Source organism: Spodoptera frugiperda, chromosome 31 (genome assembly GCF_023101765.2).
Source record: "Spodoptera frugiperda isolate SF20-4 chromosome 31, AGI-APGP_CSIRO_Sfru_2.0, whole genome shotgun sequence".
In the NCBI taxonomy this organism is placed as follows: Eukaryota; Metazoa; Arthropoda; class Insecta; order Lepidoptera; family Noctuidae; genus Spodoptera; species Spodoptera frugiperda.
This window is the reverse complement of record NC_064242.1, coordinates 8,534,269-8,559,624: the sequence shown is the minus strand read 5'-3', so window position 1 is coordinate 8,559,624 and position 25,356 is coordinate 8,534,269. Positions and strand designations below refer to the sequence as shown.

The window sequence follows — 25,356 nt, the reverse complement described above, 5'->3', positions numbered from 1 at the left end:
TGATCATCATCATCATTATTATATTACTGTCACCCCCCAAACGTCTATTATAATTTTAGAACATAACCTCATCTTAAAATTTTAACAGTCACATTAGGTAAGTATTGACATAAATAGGTAAGTAGGTAAGGACTTCACCTAAGCATTATTTAACATTTACTTACCACATAAAATACCTCTCCAGTTTACCCAAATAGACCCTAAAAATTCCAACAAACAGTCTTCAAAACCCCCTTTAAGAAACAACACGCGAATTAAACAAGAACTACAATTACTTAGTTTTCTTAGAACAATCCTGGTGTCTTTGATAGAATCTTTGTTGTCCAGAGAGGTAATTACACATCCGGGCCCCATTTAATTAACGACAATGTAAACAACATTAGGGGAACCCACAAAGGGCCCAAAACTTTGAACCTCATTGAAACGTGACGGGACCCTGGACATACTTTTGATTAATTAATAGTTCAGTAGTCAGTAACAAAAGTAGAGAATAGCCCATCAGATTCATATCCAGTTTACGTTGAACCCCCGTGTCTTAGGTAGAGAGAATAAGTGAGGGGTCTATTTATGTTGGCGTAGTTAAGCTGAAGTGCCGTTGTCGGTATCAATGATAAACCGAGACGGTTATCCCTTGAGGTTTTAGTATGAGGATTGTTTATGTTGTAAAAAAATAATGGTGACCTAGGTATTTAGAACTTATGAGACATGTTTTTTTCAACAATTATTAGGTATGTATGGAAACTACTACTGTAATACAAATATTTTTTTTTTTTCAAAAACGTGAACAACGCTTGCGTTGTACCGTCTGCTCGTTTACTGCCCGTCGAGCCGGAGACCCGGTAAACCCGCTACGTAGTCCGCAGTTTCGGATTAGGCATAAGCCCTACTGGGCCCCATCTGTGGTGGTCTGATGGCTCTTTGAGGCGCGCGCAGAACGCGACGCGCCGCACGCACGGGTCTGGTTCTGGTCGGGCGGCGAGCTACCCTTGCTCACCGTCCGCAGACCCGCACTTACGGTGGCTGGAGATCGTCGCGCGAACCCGATGCCCGGAGTGTCTCTTCCGACAGCTGGGGTGTGAGGTGGTTCGTTCTCTCACGCGCCCCGCCTCCTCCTGAGATAGCATGACTGCTTCGCAGAAGGAGGAGACGGCATCTCGCTCCGCACCATGGCTTGTATCAGTGCCGGACGCGAGAGGGCGCCGTCGCCGACCACATCCCTGAGGACACGGCGGTGTTCAGCCCACGCAGGGCAGACCGCAAGCGTATGTTCCACCGTGTCCTCCGGGCGGTCTTCGCAGTGATGACACCCGGGCGTTTCCTCCCGCCCAATCAGAAACAGGAACCTACCGAAGCTTCCATGTCCGGTAAGCACCTGCGTCAGGCGGTAGGTGAGGACGCCGTGGCGCCTCTCTAGCCACTCCTCAAAGAGGGGACTTACCGCTGCAATGACAGCGAGCCCACCCGTTCTACTGTTAATTCTCATTCTTTGTTCGATCCGAGTATGCAACCAACAATCACCCTTACACCCACTGAACCCACCACTAAATAACAATAACAATAAAATAAATGTTCTAAACCCGAAAACATTATACATACTTAAACCAACTTTCGCCCTAACCTCACAATTTTAATGATAGTTCCTTTACTCGGAACGGTTGAAACGTACAGCGGAGGAAAATTCGCAAGTGATAAGGTACTGAGTAATTTTTATGGGTACATTTGCCGTAACAATAATAACAACTCGCAACTAATTAAAACCGGGACACGGACTTGCTGGGTGGGGGCTTCCTTACCTTGATAAAGTGACGTTCGCAAAAACGTAGTAGGTAGGTAGGGAAAATGTTTTTTGGCAACTTTATTTTTTTTTTGTTTTGTAAGACTGGGAGGGGATCGGGATATCGTTGACTATTATTTAATACTTTTTATTATATAATAATGAAGTAGGTGAGTAAGAGTATTATAGTAGGTTTATGGAAAGCGACTAGCAGAATCACGTGTTCATGTTATTGAAGTTAGCAAAAGCTGGTATGTTCTCAATGGGCTTTATTTTTTTATTTTTTGAGAATGTGAATTTATTTATTTACCTTACTTGTTGGTTACATTTTTAAATATTTAATTATAAAAAAACCTTTAAAAATATATTTGAGAATATTATTATTCTGATGGGAAATGTCTTAATTTCTAAGTGTAACGGATAACGAAGCAAACAAGAGAACACACAAGAAAAAATGATTTTATAAAAAAAACGTTTAGTTTAAACGTTAATTAAAAAAAGAAAAAATCTTCTTTAATTACCGAAATAAAAGAATATATTGTTACGGAGTCCATAAACATAATACTGTTCTACAGTAATAATCCCAGGTTTATGTCCCGTCGTATACCAACCGCAAAAATAGGCTTACGGTGTTAAAAAAACTTCTAATTAGCAAGTTGAGAGCTAAATATTACATTTATGATATGCAAATTTTGCTGAGCCAGCTAACGTGCAACATAACCGGAACTTTATTGTGCTGAAATAAAGTCTTGTTTTCATTGTACATTGCCTTGAGACGCTAAGTTTTCTTCTTTATAAGGAGAAGGACTCATTTGTATTATCGCGCTTATTTTATTAGGTGTATTTTAGTATGGCTCTTTTTAAGAGAATATTAAACTAGATGCGCAGGTACAACTTAGTATTATTTAACGTGGGTCTTTATAATCTACATTACTGTAAATAGTTAGCGAAATACTTGAATTATGGAACACAATTTCTCTCACTGTATCTTAAGGTAAAATATACAAAAAATTAAGTCGATGATTTTTGTTTTAAATGCATGACAGACTAATCACTGCAAAGAATGTCATTACATTAAGTAGACTCAAAGGGTGTTTTTCCACTAGAAATGTGTTTATGCTGAAATGATGTATGAATAATAAGCCCAGCTGTGAAATTATGTGACCGTTTCCACTGATACTAAACTATGTAACTGTGCGAGTAAGATGTGCTATGTAGATGCGCCGCCGCAAAGTAGCTAATAAAGGTACTTTAATCATCCATTGCACACATCTATAACACACATCCGTAGCAGCAACGTAGATCTTTTAAATACCTATTGAATGTCCTAAAATCTTTTGATACCATCTGCCGTAGCTCTATTAATCCAGCGTCTTCAAAATACGATTGACTAAATTAAAGTACTTAGTTAGTTCTTTCTAGTCACCCTTTGTGTTTTTATCAACTTTACATTTTCCTATGGAACAGTGGGTAACAAAAGACAAAAACAAACAAACGTCGTTTATCACCAAATTCTCCGTTTTATCATATAGAATATCAATTGTTTCCTAACATCTTTGATTGTCCTCTCTTCATGCGTGTAACAAAAACAAAGGAGATCGTAAAACAGAATACATCAACCGTAAACTTTGCTTGTTCCCTTATCAAAGATTGAGACACTGGATGTAGAAGTACGTGGTGGACGGGCGATAGTTGGGCAACTTTTTTATTAGTAATGCTTTTGTAGACTACTTATAGGTACTATTATCAGACAATATGCCCCGAAGTATAACAGCTAACACATAGGACCCACTTAGTTTCAAATCAAATTTGCGTGGTGCTTGGTGGCAGGGTGCCTCCCAGTTGTGCAATCTCATTTGTGCTTTTAGGCTAAGTTATTTTGCTTCCTGCATTAAATTCACCGAGAGAATTGTAAACTATCGTTTTCTTTTGCTTCGAGTCTAATATCTTCTGATTTATTTCGTTGTGAGATCCAAGACAGCCATTCATATCCGCGACGCGCCGGTTAGTCCACAGTTGTCGGCAACTTGTTGCGCTACAGTCGCTCGTCTACAGCATTTACACGCAAACGAAGAAAAACCGTGTTTCGTTTTGTACATGATTTGTTACGATAATTGATGTGGTCCTGTGACCTCGTTGTGTTTTTTTTTCCTTATTTTTTATTGATTTTATCAGAATACCGTATTGGTATTCAAAATTAAGCATTGTATAGATATCTATTATATAAAAATAAGTCGGGTCTTCCTTCCTAACTCCAGCACGTACTAACCGATTTCCACGGTTATACATTCGTCGGAAAGGTCTCGGGCTCCGTAAGGTTTATAGCAAAGAAACATTCAAGAGAAAAGCAGGAAAGCAGGGAAAAATCAATGGTGGCGAAACGAAGTTCGCCGGGTTTGCTAAGTTTTACTATAAAATTATTTCAATTAATTTATGTAAAGATCTGTATTATATCTCTAGTTGTAGATATATTTTTCCACACTATATTTAGATTTTTACGGAATCTATTTAGGTCACAGTGCGTTTAAAATACCACAAACTAAACTCAAAGTCCAAATCAATATAAAAATCAAATAAAATAGATACGTTTAAGGTTCTTATAAAGCATTTTATACATTATTTAGAATGTAATAAAATCCTTTATCACTCAATATTCTCAATTTACTTCGCCTACACCATCTTCTATTTATCACGCAAGCGTCATTATGTCTATTAGTACAGGATGTCCCGAATCAAAGTTATAAGTACATCGTAAATTCCTATGATGAATGAAAGGAGGAATGGAGGCATGAATTTTTAGGGCTCAATATCTGTTTAGCTGGTAGCGACATCCGGGTATAATATAATTGACGTTTGTAAACTTTTCGATCCTTTTTGATCGAGTCATATTTTTTGTTATTTCGGATGAAGATATTTGTTGATGAAGATATTTATATTGATAGATTAAAACACAACATAAAAATTAAGTACACAGATAAAATGCAATTAAAAACACCTCTTGATGATGGCGCAGTCAGGTAATAAGTAATGGTCTGTACCCTTAGTATGAGTTTACGTTTAAAGTAATCGAAACGAGAGCGCGTTCGACATTCAGATTGGTTGATTTATTTGAGTCGGCCAATCAGAGGTTGTCATTATGCATAATAGTTATTTAATCACTGACTGTAACATGTACACTATCATAGTACCAACCCAAATATTCTGAACAATAATAAAATAATCATCCAGGAAAAGAATGCAATGATTCAATACGTAAGTATTACTCACAACCTCTCCCTAGAATCGATTCAGTGGTCGATTCGATCTGGTTATCATTTTGATGAGGCCCATAAAAGGACATTTTGTCCAATTAGTGTTTAGCCCCACATAATGCTACTTATTAAGATTGTGTGCTGCGTGAATCACGAGCCTCTGATATGTCGTCCGATCGAAGATGTTATATTGATAGGCGATAGCGGAAGCGATTTTGCTTTTGTGGCTTTTTGAAGAATTTGCAAGTTGATTGTTTAAAACTTTAAATCTGTTGAAGGCAAAACGGACGGAGGATTTCTCCGTCACTTTTGCGTGGCATTTAATGTGTTATTTTTTTTAAGTAATGAAGTGCTAGATATCGTCCCGAATTTAAGCTTTAAAAAATGGAGATTTGATATATACCATATTTTTTTCATGATTTGTTAAAATTAATGACTGCAAGAACAAAATAAATGATTACGTATTGCGTTGATAATATTTTGTATACGTATAATAACACTTTTATATTAAACGCTTTGCTTCATAAGCGTTTTGCAATTATTTCTCTCTCTCTCTTTCTCTTATAAGATGTGCCTTTAAGTAATTAATCCTGCAAACACTTAAATAAATTACTAATCCTGTTAACCAACGTTTTACGCATAGTCGCAACCAGAACCAGAAAAATACGCAATCAAAATTCTTATTAAAGTATTTTAACAATACTTCCGTTAGCGACCTTACATCGGACCAGGAGCCTTCGTCAGCATTTCACTCGAAAACACGCAACCGTTCACACATTAACATTAATTATTTAAAAAATCCTCATTAAAATATTTCTTCTATTACGTGGAATACCTTAAACGTTTCCTTTTTTACGGACTCTGACTTTTGTGGGATAAAAAACGAGATTTTGTATCATATGACACTAGCATTCCGGATGACACATCTAACAAGTTACTATCCTATGCTCTACTAGCTAAAGTTGAAAATAGTTTGCGATGTTACTAAAGGTGTATAATGAATGGAGTGACATTTCAAGATCTTGGGTGTCAATAACGCGACATTTTGCTAAAGGAAAAAAAATACTGTTCTACGAGGAACATTTTATCAAGATCAAAGTGGAAGCATTCAAAACAATTAAAGTTATCATCGGGGGCGATTCATTAATATTGTTTGTTGGACAAAAAATAAATGTTTTGTTTACATTTATTAGGGAAGTGGCGAGGTCTCATCCATCAAGTGGACGAAGACGAATTGGGACGAGAGTTAGATACACAACGACACTGTATTACTTTGATGCTCATTTACTTTAATACACTTGTTCTATTAAAAACATTTGTGTAAATTATTAAAGATACTGTAGTAGGTACTTCTGTTGTCTTAATATTATTTTCTGTAATATATTTAGTTTATAGAATATAGTCAGGCGTTATTTTGCGGAAATCCATGCTATTCTAACAACACGATATTTTTTAAAATTTTCATACCGATTGTAGAGTGCTTCTACAAACCTAAAATGAAACCTAAAAATGTATTGTATTGTTAATATATTTAGTTACCTATGTATTGAATTGTACCAAGAAAGGATATAAAAACGAAACAAGAGTATTTTAGCAATTCCTGTCTAGATACTCATCCAGTAAAAAAGTAAGACGGAAACTGTCTCAAAGTGTCGTATAGCGCCCCAATTAAAAAGTAAATGAATACTCAAAAGTATCCACGTACAAAAATGTCGGAATATTAATACTTAGCATTAAAAAGTGTCCGTTATTTCCGATGATACTTTACCACGACACACACCCGTATCGGAAAATAAGAGTCACATTACTAGCACGCTACAAGGCGACATTATTAACAGAAACATATGCACCTTAACGACTTCTAAAAAATGACGCTTTTTTGTAACTGTCTCGTGACAAAAAGTGCCAAATTAACTTTTTTAAAGGAAACGATCTGTTTTTGAGAACGCCACGTGTGACATAGCCGGGCGTGGTGACGCGATCTATTTTTAAGGTCATACCACATGTTACTGTTGATATTTTGTCGACGAATAATCCCTCATCATTGGGGATATCTATTTTTATCACTACCCCAATTGATGACGCCAACTTTGAGAGCTTAACTTGACTTTAATATGCCAGTGATATATTGAAACTCGCGACAAAGCTGACACATTGAAACGAATTCCTTTTATAAATTATTCCTTTTACCAGTTACAGGCTTCATGGAATCTTTCATATTTCACTTAACAGACTTTATTGTACCAGGCGTAAAGGAAACGTTGAATTCGAGAATATAACGCCTCGATCTGTGTTTCGTCTTACAAACAAATTTATTCAATAGTCAGAATAGGAAAAGACAAAACAGTTTTTATATTGTTTGCTTTCACAAAAAAGCCCAGAGGAATATATGCGAAAATATTAAGGAATAGAGAAAAACTCACGAGTGTGCAGACAGATAAAGGGAAAAAGGAATGTTCTTAACTGGTTCCGACATTATATTCGCATTTGTGAAGATCAAAGAGCATGTTGTGACACACGGGCAGGGAAAAACTTCGGTCGACGGTGGTGAGGTGAACAACGCCGGAGGGCTCTCAAGTAACACCATCCTTGAGGGAGCTAGGCTTTGAAACAAAATGCGTTTGCATACATTAAACTGTAAGAATGTTGGAGATAGGGAGGGTAATACCGCCGGGTCCCTAGGGGAGCGTGTTTCGGCGATTACGCGGACGGAATTTCTCAACAGTAAGTTGCCTTCTTAGCTAGATAGTTTGCACGTAACACTAGCCTCTTTGCGTATTTTCACAGTCAAAGCCGCTCTCCAGAATACTTCTGTGTTTCAAAGTATTTGAAAGGCAAATTAGCAACATATCTTGAGTGAGTTCCTTGAGAGCCTCGAGCACTGCTACGCTTGGGACGTCGTAAATATTTGAACATAATGAATTTAACCCGAGTCTTGGTTTGAAAACACATTTTAGGTTCAAGATAAAATTTCTCTAGAAATGTGCTACGAATTTTTCGCAAGCTCTGCACGAGCATGGCAAAATTATAATTTTCTTTTTTTTTGCAATTTTTAATCTAGCTGAGGAATCTGGAAAATCTGTTGGTGTTTCTGTACCACATATTGCAATTGTCCTCCTCAAATTAAACTAGAGAGAGTTTTGTAGTAAAAAGTTTCAGTTGGACATGAAAAGGAAAAGTATAACCGTACAAAACAAACAATTAAATCCCTTTTTGACTTGATGAGAAACGTGTACCAAAGCATACAAATTAACGTTCCAATTTAGGTTATTACAAAACTATAGCAAAACACCGCTAGAGTAACAAAGCGTCAATAAAACATGAGTGCAAACAAAATTAACGATACAAAGGCATTAACCCCATTTACAAACAGGCGGTATGTTAGTAGCTGAGTTTGCAATCTCTGGGCAAACACATAAGGCCCCTAGGGAATCCCTCGAGTTCGGATGATGCACGCGCCAGCCGCCTTGAGACATGGCAGAGAAACTTTGATGTGACGTGTGAGTCATTACAAGATTACGAATAGCTAAAGTTTTATAACATAACGCAAACATTTTTCATTTATGATGGACTAATTTGTATTAATGTTGCCGAGTAAGACAATGTTTTGCCTGTGGTGAAACAAAAATTAATGAATACACTTTTCAAATAGAAAGCAGACTAATGTGCTGGTGTACTTAAGGTTCAGAATGAAAGCCTGCATTAAGTACTAGATGTATGTGGTTTTTACTGCAGACTTTTACCGTAGAATCACATAGAATATATTCCCCGAAGAGGCGAAGGTGTAGGACAGACTTCGTTCCTAATGTGTTAATAGTTTCAGTACTGGACCTACCATGAATAGGTACCTAGCGAAAATGTATGTAATGCTATGAACTTGTAAATATGAACCATTGATACATGAGAGAGATAGATGGCTATGGAAAAAAACATTCGTATCACATCCAAAAAACTTTTATATTATCCTACCATCTAAAAAGCTTTAATGAATCAAAAGGAGGGCCAAAAGGTACAGAAACAATTGAATACTTAACTCTTTTCAATATTGTTTAAAAGTTATTCTGTCTATCTAGAAAACAAAGAAAGATAGTGTCTTTAACTTTCATCAAGAAGTTAGGGATCTTTTCATCACAAACCGAGCATTTTCATTTTGGATTTCTAAAAGACTTTATCACTAAAGAAATGTTACTTAGACAGTACCGTCGTCAAACATAAATGGAACATCTGTAAATAAATAATTCCTTTTTCCCTGAAGACCAACAAAGTTTATGTAGCATTTTTATAAGCGGCAAAACTTACTTATTAACTTAACGTTCCTTGCGGTAGGTAGGTAATAAATTATTACGCATCTACGATTCGGCGTTTCATGTCTTCAAGGCAGTTATTACTAGGGGTGCGTTTATGTCAAAGTCGCAAGTCCGGCAGAATGCAATAACCACTGAAAGTCGCAACGGTGATAAACTTAGTCGACTCTGTGCGCTGTCATGGGACAAAGGATTTCTACTGGGCAACGAACAGATAGGTTAGGGTTGTCCCCGCTTATTAATTGCAATTAAAAATTTATTGGTTATTTTAATATGAGTCAAAATATTATAAGAAACCACTAAATACCACAGGGGTTACAAGATATAGTTTATAGTTATTAACCATGCATTGCTCTTCGATAACTTTATTGAATTCATATAGTTTATAGTTATTAACTATAACTTTATTGAATTCATCTAAATAAGCGGTTACTTTGGCCATAACTAGAATATAACATCAAGAAAAAAATACTGAAACCAACTAAATAACGATAAAAAATACATATGTAAATTCTGTTTACTCTGGTGTTAGTAAGTTTTATCCATAGTTACCTAACTACGCCACGTACATAGCTACCATCCGTTGCGAAAAGAAAAACAAAAACCGTTGAACAGAGAGGATTAAAACGTAAACCCTGTCCGGACACATCCCTGTCGGTGATAATACAAACAAGTCTACAAATTTAAAGCACACTGAATACAAACTTGGTAGTTTTCCCACATAAAAGTTAGTCACCCACTCAAAGTTTTATAACGTTCGTCACGCGAGCAGGCGACTTAAAAACTTTTAGCAAGTTGACAGCCCTGCCTGAACCAATTTAATGCTGTAAATCCACAGGGCACACTTACCTCCCTTGAAACTCATGCGATATTGCGTTTTTTTCTAAACCGCAGTGAAGGGGGCGTACCACGTAAGTATGTGGAGCTATCGCTTTATGTCGTCACGAAAATGTTTTACGTGTAAAAATGTTAAGGAAAATAAAAATGTATGTCGGGGAAGCAGGTTGACTTTTTTTTTCGTTGTGTTTTATCAAAGTGCACGAGTGGGCGGAATTCGTGTATATTTATTTGTACGTACTCGTACTCGAAAACTATGTTTGTTTGCTCTTTTTGTATGTTAGATACGTATATAAAACGGATCTGTATGACAAAGGATTCACTGAAAACATGAAAATACTAACTTTTGTTTAACGTCATAAAAGTTATGTAGCAACGTACAATTTTTTTCTAGATGTGACATTTTTTTAATATAAATAAATTGAAATTTTATTATGAGACGCAGTATTTTTTAGCCTACTATTTTTCTTCTATTCTACATTTTTAATTTTAAAACTAAACTAACAGTGTACTTCGCCACCCCTCTTTTTTATGTATCTTAATAATCTCTTACATATTTACAGCAATAAATTGCACCGTAAAATAATACAATCGTGGGTCGTTTCGCTTAAACAAACTGATTAATTAGTCACGCCCATAATACAATAGAAATAACAACAAGAAAAATTACTTTAGTGCAACAAAAATCTTATTAATAAATAGCGCGCGTGCCTTCACCCAAGAATTATAGGCTCCCTTAACTTTTGGAAAATATTGAATCGTTCCCGTGGGATTCCTTTCATTTTTCTCTTAAAACCATAACAAATTTCCAGATTACTTACGTTCTGGATAGCCCCCTCACTATCTCTGTTCTTCTCTATTTATTGCTTTCCACCCTAAGCTAAGTTATCGAAAATATAATCCCTCTTACGCACGGAAACTTCCACAGCTGATTACTACTTGGCCCTGATAAGGTGTAGCTGTAATATTGTGGATACACCATTAGATAAGAATGCGAAAGTACGCAAAAATGCTATGGATCTTTTAGATTTTAAAGCTGATGAGTCGAGCTACTAGGTAATTTGCTGTCAAAATGTTCTCTGTCTTAAGTTTTGCAGAAGACCGTGTCTCAAGTGACAATCTTAACTGCAGTTTTTACTGAAACGTAAATAAATGTTTATGTAAAACTTTTCAAGTGCCAGTTTAAATATATTCATGACGGGCCGCGACCATCGCGAAGTGTTTAGTACCTAATTTCCAAGCCCTCCGTAAGTAAAAAGCCTTAAGCAGATCACGTTTTATCACAGAACTTCTACACCCGTTAAAGCCAAATGTTCACCATAAAACAATCGTTATACTTTCATTAGTGGATTGCCCATCCACGTTATTATATACGCCACCGAATAATCTGGGGTTATTTTCCAAGTTCCGAGTTGTGGAGAAGAATAAAATCCAAGTGTAATCCCCTCGAGATTAATATTATTTTATCGCTAACAATAAATAAAGAGTGAATTCAATAGCCAAGCACCAAACGGAATTATAAGTTTTTGACGCACTAGTGGAAAACTTTCACTGAATTCAATCTGCCTCGGATTTGTTCGGAACACTTTATATTCAGCTGAACAGGTATGGGGCAAAAAGTTAGTTTATGATCGTATCTAGAACTAGATTTAAAGATGAATAGTTTGAAAGTTCTATCAGATTCCTTTTGAGATGTATGACCAATGTTATTCAAGTCGTGCGATGATGGATTACTCTATTCGATTGTCTTACTTCGGAGTTCTCAAAGAAAACTATACGAGTTTGATACGTTACCCGAATAATATAATACGTGGCGAAGAAAGAGTAATATCAACCGATTTACTAAAACTTTTCTTTTATAGATAATACAACTTGAACTTGTTTCTGTTGCGTATTAAATCTCAAGTCGGATTTTATATTATTTCTGTTCAAACTAAATAGATTTCAGTTCACAAATAGGCATCAATTTATCAAAAACTATTTCTATCTGAGCAAATATTTCACTTTCAGACGACTGGAGTTATTAATAACAGCATTGTGTTTGTAAATCGGTTAACTGAGTCTCGGTAGCAATAAATAAAATTAAACGGAATATTACTCAGTAAGGGGTTTTTGAAATGACGGGACAGTCGATATAGTGATTTATAATGTTGTTTGTCCATGCATTTAAACTACACGAATATTGAATAACGTAGTGAAATAAATGGTGGGGAAATATTGACAACTACCGACAACTATAATTGTGTGATGTGCGGTCGTTAATATTATTGGGTCGACACTTTGTGAAATATGTGGTTTTGTGATTTTTTTTTCTGTTGATGGAAGTAGGTTAGTAGGCTTGATTGACAAAATAAATAAATTTTTGCATGCATTTTTTTATACTAATGGTGCCTTGTGGTTGAAATTCAACCATATACGATTTAATTTACAATACCAATTTACGTTCAAGGATAATTTTTATTTAACTCAAACTCAAACAAACTCTTTTATGAAACTCTATTCATATGAGACGTCAATATCATCGCAATGTCTAACGATTTTGACGTTTTGTCAAATACGATGAGATACTATGCATGTGTGTGTAATGTTTTATTTATTGATTTAATGTACTTTATAAGCATTATTTTTGAAAAATATTAGCGATTTGCACTTCTCTACACATAAACTATAAGTGTACCAAATTTTATGCTCCTACGTCCGCGCAATTTTCGTAAAAAGCGGTCCAAAGTTTTTGCGTCACGTATTAATATATAGATAATGAAAAGTGCTTTAAGTATACATAATATAAGTATATAAGTATACTTGAAGCACTTCTAAAAGTTTTCAGTTATAATTTAGACACAAAAATGCACCTAGTATTAAAAAAATTGCACACACAACATTACTACAAAAAGAAAGCGAACAAAATGGTGAGATATATCTCACATCACATCACATACTCGTATTCCCAAAAACAATATTAGGACCAATTTCTGTTACTGCGAACATAAGTCTCCAAACCCCCTTAAGGAAAATATCACCCCAAACTATAAGAGGGTTCCAAGAACCAGTGAGTTACGTCAGGTAGATAGACTGTAAACTGAAATAACCGACCCACACGACAAGGGCGGTGATTATGGAAACTCCAAAGTGAAATATCCTTATTCTGAAGACAAAATTCAAAAAACTGTTTAGCATTGGTAGAAAAGGAAATATTGAACTATGTTTTTTATATGGAAAGATGCGTGCTATGGAAGCGTGCTATGGATGTGTGCTATGGATGGTTTCTCTACTATCGATACATCGCATACTCGAGCTGCGCATCTTCCTTGCACAGCTACGTTGCAGCGACGCATCTTTATAGCACAGCTTCATAGCTTACTCGTAGTATCGGTGGAAACAGTCACATAGTTTCATAGCTTAGCTATTACATCTTCGTAGCAAAGCTGCATAGCCCATTTGTGGTGGAAAGACATCCTTAATCAATTAATTAATTGACAAACTCAATCAACAATCCACTTCCTTAGTGAAGATATTTATTCAAATGTTGAACGATTTGACACAAAAACAGACGCGGAAAATCAAATAATTTGTCCTCAAAATAATATGAGGGAATTCGTAACCAACCTTATTACGAAAAATTGCCAATTTTCATGTGTGTCTTTTTTTATGTCGTCACAAGATTGAGTTATAAATCAGAAGCCTATTTTCATTTGTACGTATCGTCTAAGCGGAAAATGACACCATTACCTTTTTAAATTGAACCAGTCATTTTGAGAAGTGTTAACTGTCTACTTGATCACCGTTTTGTTAGGGGTTTCTTTTATGATGGAATGTAACCCCTTAAAAGAATGATTCAGTATTAAGAGTGTTTGCTTAAACCAATCTTTTTGTCCCTCTCCATTTATCATCATTGCCCTCTGGTGTATCAGTAATGTGAGTGACAATCTCTTTTGGAAGTATTAAATTTCTCTCTTACCCTTCTGCATAAAAATTTAAAGAACTGACATGCGCCTACATATGCTTGAACAATTGTATGTCCATGGGCGGCGCTGATCGCTTACCATCAGGTGATCCGTCTGTTCGTTTGCCACCTATTCCATAAAAAAACGTTTACTTTTCGCTAGTTAGCCTTTATAAATACAGATCGCTCTAAAGCTCAGAGCTAGGAGCATTATACCATTTTTCGTATACAAATAAATTGAGGTATTAATTTAATTACGACATTCATATCTAGTTGAGGCGATTCAATAAATTCTCTCCAAAACAAACTTATTTTTAAACATGGCTTAAAACAGCTAAATAATTGCCGTCCTCTAGAGATATAAAAGTCTCCCAAGTGCAAGCCTTGTTTAACTTTGAAGACTACTTTGATACTTTAAGCGTGCCATCCCTATCCGTCACACATACACGTGGTACTCATACACCGTTAGTTCGTTCACCCTTCGTGCCCCGTATAAATATGAAATGCACCCTCACTAAGACAAATTATTTCATTTCCCCGTCCAAGGGACGTAGGGACGTGACTACAGGCTTCCATCAAATGTATGAGAGATGTGAGAGATGTACGCCGATTTAATGTAATGATGGTAATAAGGTCGTGGTTTTAAAGTACTACTTTAATCTTTTTAGTGCTTGAAATGGGAAGGGTTTGAATTTGATATAGTTAATGTTTTTGACATCTGTGCGATTTTGTATTGAGAAGTCATTACCTACTTGTTCTATTGTTAACCAATAATGTCGTATCACCCCTGTAAGTGGCAGATGGCAGATCAAAGAAGAATAGATTCAGTGTAATCTAGAATATTCTTTCATGCTGACTCAAATTTTATTTGGAATTGACCCAAGATACGGATGGTATAATATACGAAATCTTAATTGCTTACATATACGCGTCATTAAACAAAATTAAATATACAATTAATAGGAATAAAAACTGCTAAACATTTTATAAATATTGAGTAAGTAATGAAAGTCCCTGACAATTTGCCTTGGCTATAACAAAATCAATCAACAAAATATTTCCATCTCACAAAACATTGTTAACTGTATAATATCTTGTTTATGTAATATCTAATGTCCAAATATAATAATATGAAATTTCGACCCGTCAGTCAATCAAAAGGGACTTTTCACAAGGGAATTTGTATACCAATAAGGGGGAAAGTGGAAAATATAACGTAGAAAATAATAAAGTTAAAAGAAAATGTCTACCCGACCCTTATTTGCATACAACCCTAAAATAAGAACATAAATAGAAAAGTTTATCGGTACAAATGTATTTTAATACGAACAAAATATTGTTTTAGGTTTTTGGGAGAACATCAAAGTTGATGTGTACTCAATAACGGGTCTATATTCCGGAGATCTGAACAAAATATAAATAGTTACTTATTTTTCTTTCAAAAAATTACATGTAATGTAAATATAATTAGTAATTTATTTACATTATTTATTCTCTCATACAAAAAGCAGGAAAGACCCTTACACGGGTAAAAGATTAAAATAACTTTATAACTCAACACAGCCATGGCTTATTATAAAGACTCTAATAAACAATACTAGTAAAATAAAATATAAACATTTTAAAACAAGGTTCTTCCCAAATTCATTCACAATGTCAGTTTACATGAATTTTGTTTACCGTTGGCGCCGTTGCGTTTGTTCGAGGCCTAAAAGGGCTTATTCCTGTTAATTAATTCTTACCATAAGATACATAACAAGGAGCACTAAATTTACATTACTTCCAGCTGTCTAATAAGCTGGGCGTCTAACTGAAATTGTATTCTCTCCCGTCGTACACACTTTGTCACCGTCAACGTGAAAACGTCCAGGGAAATTGGCCCCCAGTTCGAGCGAGCACTGCCATAATTAGGACTGGCTAATGTCCCGGAAAAACAATTTCATAAAACATCTCATTTCTTGCAGAGCTACCGGGCCCGCATAAAAAGAAATAAGACACTAAATAAACTTCTACTTACACGCTCGGGTACACCTTTATTCGGAGCCGTGATGAAATATGTACGTCTGTACCGTTGTCAAAGCTCGACGGGCTACATTCCTGTATGCGTGAAAGAACAATTTGCCTAAAGCTTGGACTCGAATTAAAATTACTTTGGGGCGACAATTCGCAATATTGCAATTTGGAATCCCGCCACAAATGAGTGCGGATTTAACATTGGGCGTATTACAAAGGATTAAAGGCTACAATTGATTGAGTTTAACGCTTAAACTTGTAAACACTTCACATATTTGCCACGGTATAATACGATTTGTTGCAAATCAATCGTCGCTGCATAGTCCGGACATTTTCATGGTTCGTTGGATTTGTTCGGACAAATATGCATAGTTTATCAAACGCTATTCGTTTTATTTGACTTTGCTGTAGGTTCTGTCATTTGATACTAGTTTTTTGTTGAAGCCTGTCAATTTTTCCTGAAAAACCAGTTAAAAAAGTTACCCAATATTTCAATGGTTATATCAACAGTGAACACATTACATAGTCAAAATTCTGGAACTGCTATTCATACATAGGCAGGCAGTGACTCGATTTGACCAATTACGGAACCCCATTTAGAAGTGTAACAGTAAAAGCTGACGTTGTTCACGAACTAGCGAACTGCGACTATTAGTAGAATATCCAACTTTTCGTCGAAAAACAATACAAAAATGTCGCAAACTCCAATTGAAATAGGGTTGACCCTGTTTAGATTTTGCTGAGCACAAAAAAGTCCTCGCATTACCCGTTGTAGTGTGCTGTCGGCCCAACTTCGGAAGTTTCGATATCCCTTTTTATCCGTGAAGCTTGCTATCGACCTAGTTGGACCTAGTTAGTCCAGCTGTCAAACTCGCTTATCTTTGTCATCTTGTTTACGTAAACCGTTTTTAGAGAGCTGTGAGATATATTTTGATTATTTGTAAATTTACGCTAGTAGTAGTAGTATACTATTATTGCTTTCGACTGTTATATTGACAATAATCTTATGGATTTTAGAACCTACAGTATAAAGGTATGCAAATTTTCATTGAAGTAAATTGAGTGAGGAATTGCTATTTGAGTTACATTAAAGTACAGTCTATTAGAACTCAGTTAGGTACTACCACATACTAGTTTGGTAATACTACCGAAACTACATAGCTCTCTGTCTGTATGTTAGAGTTGATCGTAGGTGCAAGTTAGTTGGGTTCGTCTTGTAGTTTATCTCAATAGATATTAAGCTACATGCACGATGTACTATCATGTAACACTTGATAGATAGGTACAGAATATTGTTTAAGCTTTGTTTCATGTTCCTGTAATAGTTATTATGGGTAGCAAATTTGGATGTTTAAATAAACTATCATTTTTTTCCATTTCCATTAAGAAGAACCTGATTTAATCTGATTGGAAATCTCTTTGTGTTACGATCAAACCAAGAGAAAGAAAGGTTCAGATACCCTTTCTCACAAGATTAACTATTCTCTCAAACATACCTAGAACAAGGAAAGAAATCATCCAAATGTTGTTGGGGTCACACAGGCTTAACCCTACGCTGTCATAAAGATGTCATATAACATTCTGATCACGCTAAAAGGGGAAAAAGGGCATACAATATACGGGCACAAAACGCACACAAAATGAATTAACCCTGCTATAATTGCAGCGAACACATCCATTACTAATTCTAGATAACAGTCACGCACAATTATCTTCGGGAACTTATTAAGATAAGCCGGTCACGGGTAGCATTCGTTTTTCCTACAGCTCTAAATGGATAAATTACTCGCGTTATCGATACGTGTGATGGACAGCCCTAGATTATGAGTAATCCTGTTAACGAAATTAGGAGATAGTGTTGTGTATGAAGCTTGAGAGGTGTGAGCGTCGTTGGTTGGTTGTAATGATTTATATAGTATGCGGTTGTATGGAGTAAAGTGGACGTTATTAGCTGTTTGCTTACTTTGAAATTTTAAAATAGCTATAAAATGATTAAGTCTCTTCATATTCTATAGGTATTCATTATTTTAATTAGGTAAGCAAGTAACCTCATTTTCTTTATATACTACCGAATGAATACTGTAGTGGTAAATATTTAACTTTTTAATAGAATTTAAGGAAGGTGTAGGAGGTGCACATTTCATCATTTATATTATTATAAGTCCCATGTAATAGGGGGTGAGTGTATTGCCATATACTGGGCACAGCTCTAGACTCTGTGCTACTACTGAGAAAGGTTCGAAAAACCGAAAAATACTCAGTAATACTTTACCCGGTTACCGTTACCGTTACCGTTACCGGTAATAGAACCCGAAACCCCTTGTCTGGCAACAACTAGACTATAAAGGCAGTATAAAATATAAAATATAAAGTGAACCGAGTGCAGTGCGAAGCGCGCTCGTATACGGTCGTGTTTACAAAACTCGCGAATCGCGCGGCACTAGCCGCTGCCTGCCTTACTATGAGTACCCAACCACTCATAGCCAATGAGTTGCTGGCATTCATTCAACATGCTATCGACACGATGGATGAGGTTAGCATCTTGCAAATCTGCAAATCTAACTTCAAGGAGGAAGACATAAGTAGCGGCAAAAGGTTGCTATTCCAATGTCTTGGAAAGCTGGACGAGATGCCAGCTCGCCGAAGAGACGGAACGGAGAAAAGTGTGCAGGATATAATCACCTTGCTGAAGGTGACAGATCCCGACGACGTGCCTGCATTCGTGGCAAAGGACCTGCACAAGCTGCCCCCTGTCACCTTTGATCACGTCGACGTTACCAGGTTGCTCAAGGACATCATATCCTTGAAGACAAGCCTGGCTGAGGTACAATCCAAGCTGATGTCTTCAGAGAATACAATTGGAGAACTCCGTGCGGAATTGATGGCGTTACGCAACACAGTTGCTGTAAGTGGGTCACCGAAACTGTGCACCGACGCAAACACATGCCGCGGTGCAGCCAATGCATCGGTCAGCAGTTTTGAGTCGGCGAAGGCGCAGGCATCGCCACGTGCGGGCGCTGCAGTGAGTCACTCCGCCGAACGGCTAGCGTCTCCGGCGCAGGCTACGACACGTGTGAGTACGTCGACCCCCAAACGTGCTTACGCTGACATCGCTGCAAAGGGGGGTAAGCAGGTTCAACAGGGCGAAAAGCCTCGCGTGGATCTGCATCAGGAGGTTCCTAAAAAGAACCAGAATGACAAGGAAGGCTTTACCCTTGTCGAAAGAAAGAAGAAGAGGAAGCCTACTTGCCGCAATCAGTGCGGTACCGCATTGACAGGACATAACCATCTGCTGCGTCCTGCTGTACCAGCGACGCTGCTCTACGTGTCCCGTCTGCATGACTCCACAAAGGCGGAGGAGATTGTGGAGTTCATCAAGATCAAGGCAAAACTTCATCTAAAGGTCGAGCAGCTGCACTCTCAACACAGAGTGGACTTCAAGTCCTTTGTGGTCAGGGTGCCGACTGAACATCTGTCGACCTTAATGAAGGAGGAGTTTTGGCCGCGAGGGGTAGTCTACCGACGGTTCCGAGGTCGGCTACCGGACACTGCGCGACACACGACGCCGTCTCTTCGTGTGACCTAATTATTAATAATAATTATTAAGCACAACTATGTGTAATATTGTTTGTAATGTATGTATAGTATTTATAAATTTTAATGTATTAGTTTATAGTATTTTATATGGGCCTATGAAGCCTGAAATAAACGAATAAATAAAAAATAAAAAAAATAAAATAAATTTTACGTTAAAATAACTTAAATCTGTAATACGTGACTATGTACCCAACCCCAACTAGTTTATGCTGGCATGCAAGTCATTTCCCCAAAGACCAGCGCAATAAAAAGACCTGAGGGGATATTTCCATAATCACGCAGATTGGCATTCTTATCATGACGTCACTGTCCGCGGGGAATTGCGCTGACCAACTCTTCAACCCTTATTTTCCATAAATAATTGCATGCTTATTGCAATGGAATTTTAAATATTTTCTTTTGAAGAAAAGCACCATGCGGTATGTCTTTTTGAATAATTATAATTAATAGTTACTAGTTTTTTCGTGAAATGGTAACAAACATACATACACATACAACCATCCTCACTCTTTTGCATTTATAATATTAGTAGGATAAATAACAAATTTTGTTCTAGAAGCATGATATGAAATTTAAAAATTATAATGATAATTTAGTAAATTAGGTAATATCCACGAAAGAGAATAAAAGTTATAAATTGATGTAAAATAATATTATTACAAAACAAATAATATTATTTGCCAAATGAAAGTAAATAACTAACAAACAATAAAATAATACAGACATATATATTAATACATATTATGTCTGTTTTATAGACATAATATATAGAAATCCTGAAATTGAAAGAACATCTGAACAACATTTTCCTAACAATTAAATCAACTTACAAAATCCTCCATTCACAATATAACAACAAAACAACGTTACACAAATAAAATTTAGTGCTAACAATTAAAATCTAACCCTACAGGCGTGCGTGACTAACATTGAAATATGCAAGTGTCGTGATGTGCGCTATGTGATGGCAGTTCGAATTGTTGCAGCCGTTTAGTACCGGTACCCCTCTGATTATGTTTTTCGTTGTACATATTGTAGGACTAACTGAACTATCAAGGAAGTTAGAAAAAAAAAACAAAACTGGAGGTTTGTGTTCTTTATGTCGCATGTCGATGTTTTAGTAGTAGTTACAATTAGTGGTCTTAATTTCAAAAAACAATCCAATACTAATCCTTTGATTGAATTATAAATTATATTTATTTTTGCAAATAGGTTACAATGTAATACTTTTACACGTCAATTTCTTTAATAACTAGATGAGGCCGGCAATTGCTATGAGACTATTCTGACAAGAATTGCCGAAACAAATTAAGAAGTCATAGTCTCTTTTATAGTCCATATAAATCAAATAAAGATGCGATTAGCCGCAAAATATGACGTAAACGTATCCAAATACAAAGATACATTAATAGAGAACCACAACTTCATCTACTGGTTTAGGTACATTACCTATAAAATATTCAAAAGACCAGATTCATAACATTGTTCCAAACTCAAACAAAGCTGGTCTCATAATACGAACACAACAGTGTTCCCTTTACAGAAATAAATTACGCAAACAATTAAATATCGGCAATAATGCGAACGTGGGGTGCGACAATTTGTCTGGACCGGCTAGCTGGGGTAGCACGTTTGTGAGTACAGGTTGTTTGAAAATATGTGTTGTGTATGGGTTATGTTTATTAAGGGTATTGAAGCTGTTTGAAATGTGTGTCTGATCAGAATTGAGTAATGTCAAATGTACCAACTCTTAGCAGTAAAAATATCTAAAACAATATTAATAATCACGGTTTTATTCACGGTCTAAGGAAACCATTTTTGAAATGACTTCTTTTTGCTAAGTGTATCTGGTCATTCGAATTTTGTTTAGTTTTGTAAAAGGTAGATAAATTCAATTCGAATTAATTATCTTTTAATGACAAAAATAATATTCTTTTAAGATACATGAAACACATTTAACATACTGCCGCACTCAGAGACATTCAATGATTGCTATTATATTGGATATAAAATATTCCTTAGTAACGATATTGCACTGGAAAATACCTAAACTAAGGCCTGGGGTAAGTAATTATTAAATTTCTCTGAGTGCGCCTGTTAGTCACCAAAATCATTAAAACACGTTTAGTCAGGAGTTAAACTTAATCAGAAATACTTAATTAATTTAAAGTAAAATCTATACCAACCTAATATCACGCACATCTTTAGTTACTCCAAGATATACAACGAAAAAATAACACCAGCCTGTACATTGACGATGTAACACATGCATTGCGTAGTTAATGTAATTATGAGGCCGTAACGTAAACGGGCTTGACTTGTTGCGATTAGAGATTGTCTCCGCCCAGGGATAAATAACATTCATGTTTGTATAGCTCTCAAAAATATAATAAAGGATCCATCTGAGCGAAGAAAAAATAATAATGTAGGTAGGCTACCTTTTTGTTGAGAATGAAACCTGTATTACTTGTCGTGTGCCTAACAATGATATTTTTGTGAGACATAATATGTTTTACGCATTGTTGAGAACTGTCCAAGGCTTTAGATGAGTTTGCATCACAAAATATCGGGTTTATTAATCTCTTGAAGTATAAATAACTTATGTGTAGCAGAGTCGACTGGAGTAATACTACGGTTTTAGAGAAAACCGACGTGAAACAACGTTGGCGTTGTTTCTTTGTGTGAGTGAGGTTGCCAGAGGCCCGGTTACCCCTTTCTCAATCCCTGATTCGCCAACAACCCTTAAATTCCTAACCCCAAAAGGTCAGCAACGCACTTGTAAAGCTTTTGGTGTTTCGGGAGTCCATGGATGACGGAGATTACTTACCATCAGGTGATTCGTCAGCTCGTTTACCGGCTTATAACATAAATAAAATCAGGTGGAAGTGTTCTAAAACATTACATAATTCGTTAAATTGTGTGCCACTAGAATCATGACCTTAAACTAAACTCAACATGACAGCCATAACATTCAGTCACAGCACACATTTTGCATCACTAGAGTTCTAAAAACTCACTAAAAATTATAATATATAGTTGCAAAACTGATACGAAATTCGAAAACACTTTAAAAACCTGTATGACATTAAATCTATTAGTAGTTCACAAACGTTGAACGTCATTTATTAGAGTGCATACCAAATGTTTGCAACGCATGCTAGCAAATTGGAGGCAAATGCTTGTATTCATTGGAAAAGTTAATGAAACTTGCCCCATGTCTATGAAGCGGTCCCACTATGATGTTCATGAATTACTTGCGTTCGTGTTTTGCGTGATACTCCTATTTTTATTTGGTATGTTCAAAAAGTTATTCTTTTGGAGGAATGATAAATTGGATATTTTTTAAAAAGTAATAAAATATTTAATTTTACCCAATTATTCACTGGCTTATTGCTCGTAACTATAAGCAGACAAGTTTTTCTACGTTATTATATAAATTGTATGTGTGTTCTTATTCTTTGTAGATCACTGATCCATTCGTATTTATAACGGTTTAGTCACACAGGTACTACTGATACTAAACAAATCTTAAGTAAGTGTTTAAATTGCAATTAAAACCAGCAATTTTGGTTAAAATATACTCTGTTTTATCTTTAATCCTTTTTGCTAAAACCGTGTAGTGCTTTGACACAGTCTCTAGCAGTCATAAAACTACGACCAAACTCTGACAGTCTGTTTGAAACGCAAAAACATTTCGACTAGCACGAAATGTCGAACTAGAGAGGGAGAGAAACAAGGAAAATAAAAAAAACAAAACAAAGAATACTAAATGAAAGTGCATTTCATTTTATCTGAAAACACTTTTAACGTCAAACTAACGCAATTGAAGCAAAGGGTGCTAGTTCGGGCCACGTGCCCGCCTCAGGCACCGACACTCCGTTAATGCAGAGAATGCTTGCGAATTACCAATTCAATTAAATTTCAAATGTTAGTAACGGTTGTGACATTTCCTGGGGCGGGAGTGTTGGTGGCAGGCTAAAAATTGAGGGTTTCGTACGTGTGAAATGTTTTCTAGGGTTAAATGTAATGATTTGAAGATTTAATGGTATTAAATTGCAATGGGTTAAATTAAATTCTGCGTGGCATGTCGACACTACATCGAATTACGGAATTACCTACGACTGTATTGAGGAATATACCAATAAATTAGACCAAACACCGCAATTCTGCTTGCTACCTATTTGTTTGTCATACAACCACGAAGTAAGGAGTATTTAAAGATCGTACCTACGTAGCAGGTGATAGATTTCTGCCTAACCATATCAGTCATTGGTTAGCTTCTACATGACCAATTGACCATCATAGATGATTTTTTTTCAAACGTAAAATAAAAATCTACCATATTATATAAATACAATATTAAAGTTAATATTATCTCACTGCATGTAAACATATTGATCCATGGTAAAAGTAATTTAACGATAATTTCATTGCAATCTATTATTGTGGTGTTTGCGAACACGCGTCTGGCTGTGTTGATTTGACAAATACGCATGGAAACGTGCGTGACATTTCGTACTGTCTATGATACTACGCAAGTACGCACCATATGCCATCAGACATATCTACATAATTATAAGTACTTACGCAAACTGTATAAGTTATTCGGCTTAAAGGCTTTTTTAAACTTCTTTCATATTTATAATATTATAGTGTGAACTGTGATGTGAAAGTTTGTTTGTTTGGATATTTGGATGTTTGTCCGTCAATCACGATGAAACTACTGAACGGATTTTGATGAAATTTGGTATACAGATAGTATAATATTATAATGTAATGAAAAAGTTTCCTTTGTTTGGATGTTTGTCCGTCAATCACGCTGAAACTACTGAACGGATTTTGATGAAATTTGGTATACAGAACAGGGTATGAGCTGACTTAGGTGAAACATCTGTTTCAAAAGTATCTACTTTTGATCCCAAAGGAATGCGAGCGAAGTCGCTAGCAGAAGCTAATATAATTATTAAAAAATCTATGATATGATCAGCAATCACGCTAACAACTTCTCTCATTCTCAGCAATAATACCAATACAGAAGTAACAAAACAACCAAAATTCATAACAGCCACCTAATTACCCGCCGAACTAATATTGCTACACAAATTCTGAAGTAATTTCCTCTACCATCTTATAGTATCGCATTCGTAGTATGGTCGGCAGTTAGCACAGCCTCCCTTATTAATTGGTCTATTGCTGTAAGTAATTGCCCACTGAAGACTAACTGGGACCATTACTGTATACTGGTAGATGCACCAAACTGCAGGCATAACTTTATTAATTGCTAAGTTAGGAAACCTACATAGTTAATAGTTGGGGAATTATATTTCGGTTATTGCGGCTGTTTGGGGTCATTTATGTAAAATGATGAGGGTTGAGTAGGATGTGATGGATGTTTTGTATGTGTGTTTTCAATGGAAAATTGAGTTTTAGTTTTGCTGTTTATAAATTCCCTATTACGATGCTGTTTGGAAAGTTTAAAGGGCCTAAAGAGCGGATCCCATGGCGACTAAACTATTATTTGGGGTTTACACATCTTCGATTTGGAAAGTGGCAGTGGAAATATGAATTGGGGCTGGGATTTGGCAATAACTCTCCCCCTCTTGCATGGAACTCATAACTGACAAAAAGGAGGTGTTA

General features: G+C 36.0%; 1 protein-coding gene across 1 annotated transcript; it reads left to right on the top strand.

Annotated features, from left to right (window-relative positions):
* The first annotated feature begins 18,506 nt into the window (after nt 1-18,506).
* Nucleotides 18,507-19,858, top strand: LOC126912892 (uncharacterized). The gene has a single exon (XM_050707249.1). The coding sequence runs from the start codon at nt 18,584-18,586 to the stop codon at nt 19,706-19,708; it is 1,125 nt and encodes a 374-aa protein (XP_050563206.1). The 5' UTR covers nt 18,507-18,583; the 3' UTR covers nt 19,709-19,858.
* The last annotated feature ends 5,498 nt before the right edge of the window (nt 19,859-25,356 follow it).

Coding starts and splice junctions, on each gene's coding strand:
- LOC126912892 (XM_050707249.1), top strand. CDS start 18,584: ATGAGTACCCAACCACTCATAGCCAATGAGTTGCTGGCATTCATTCAA.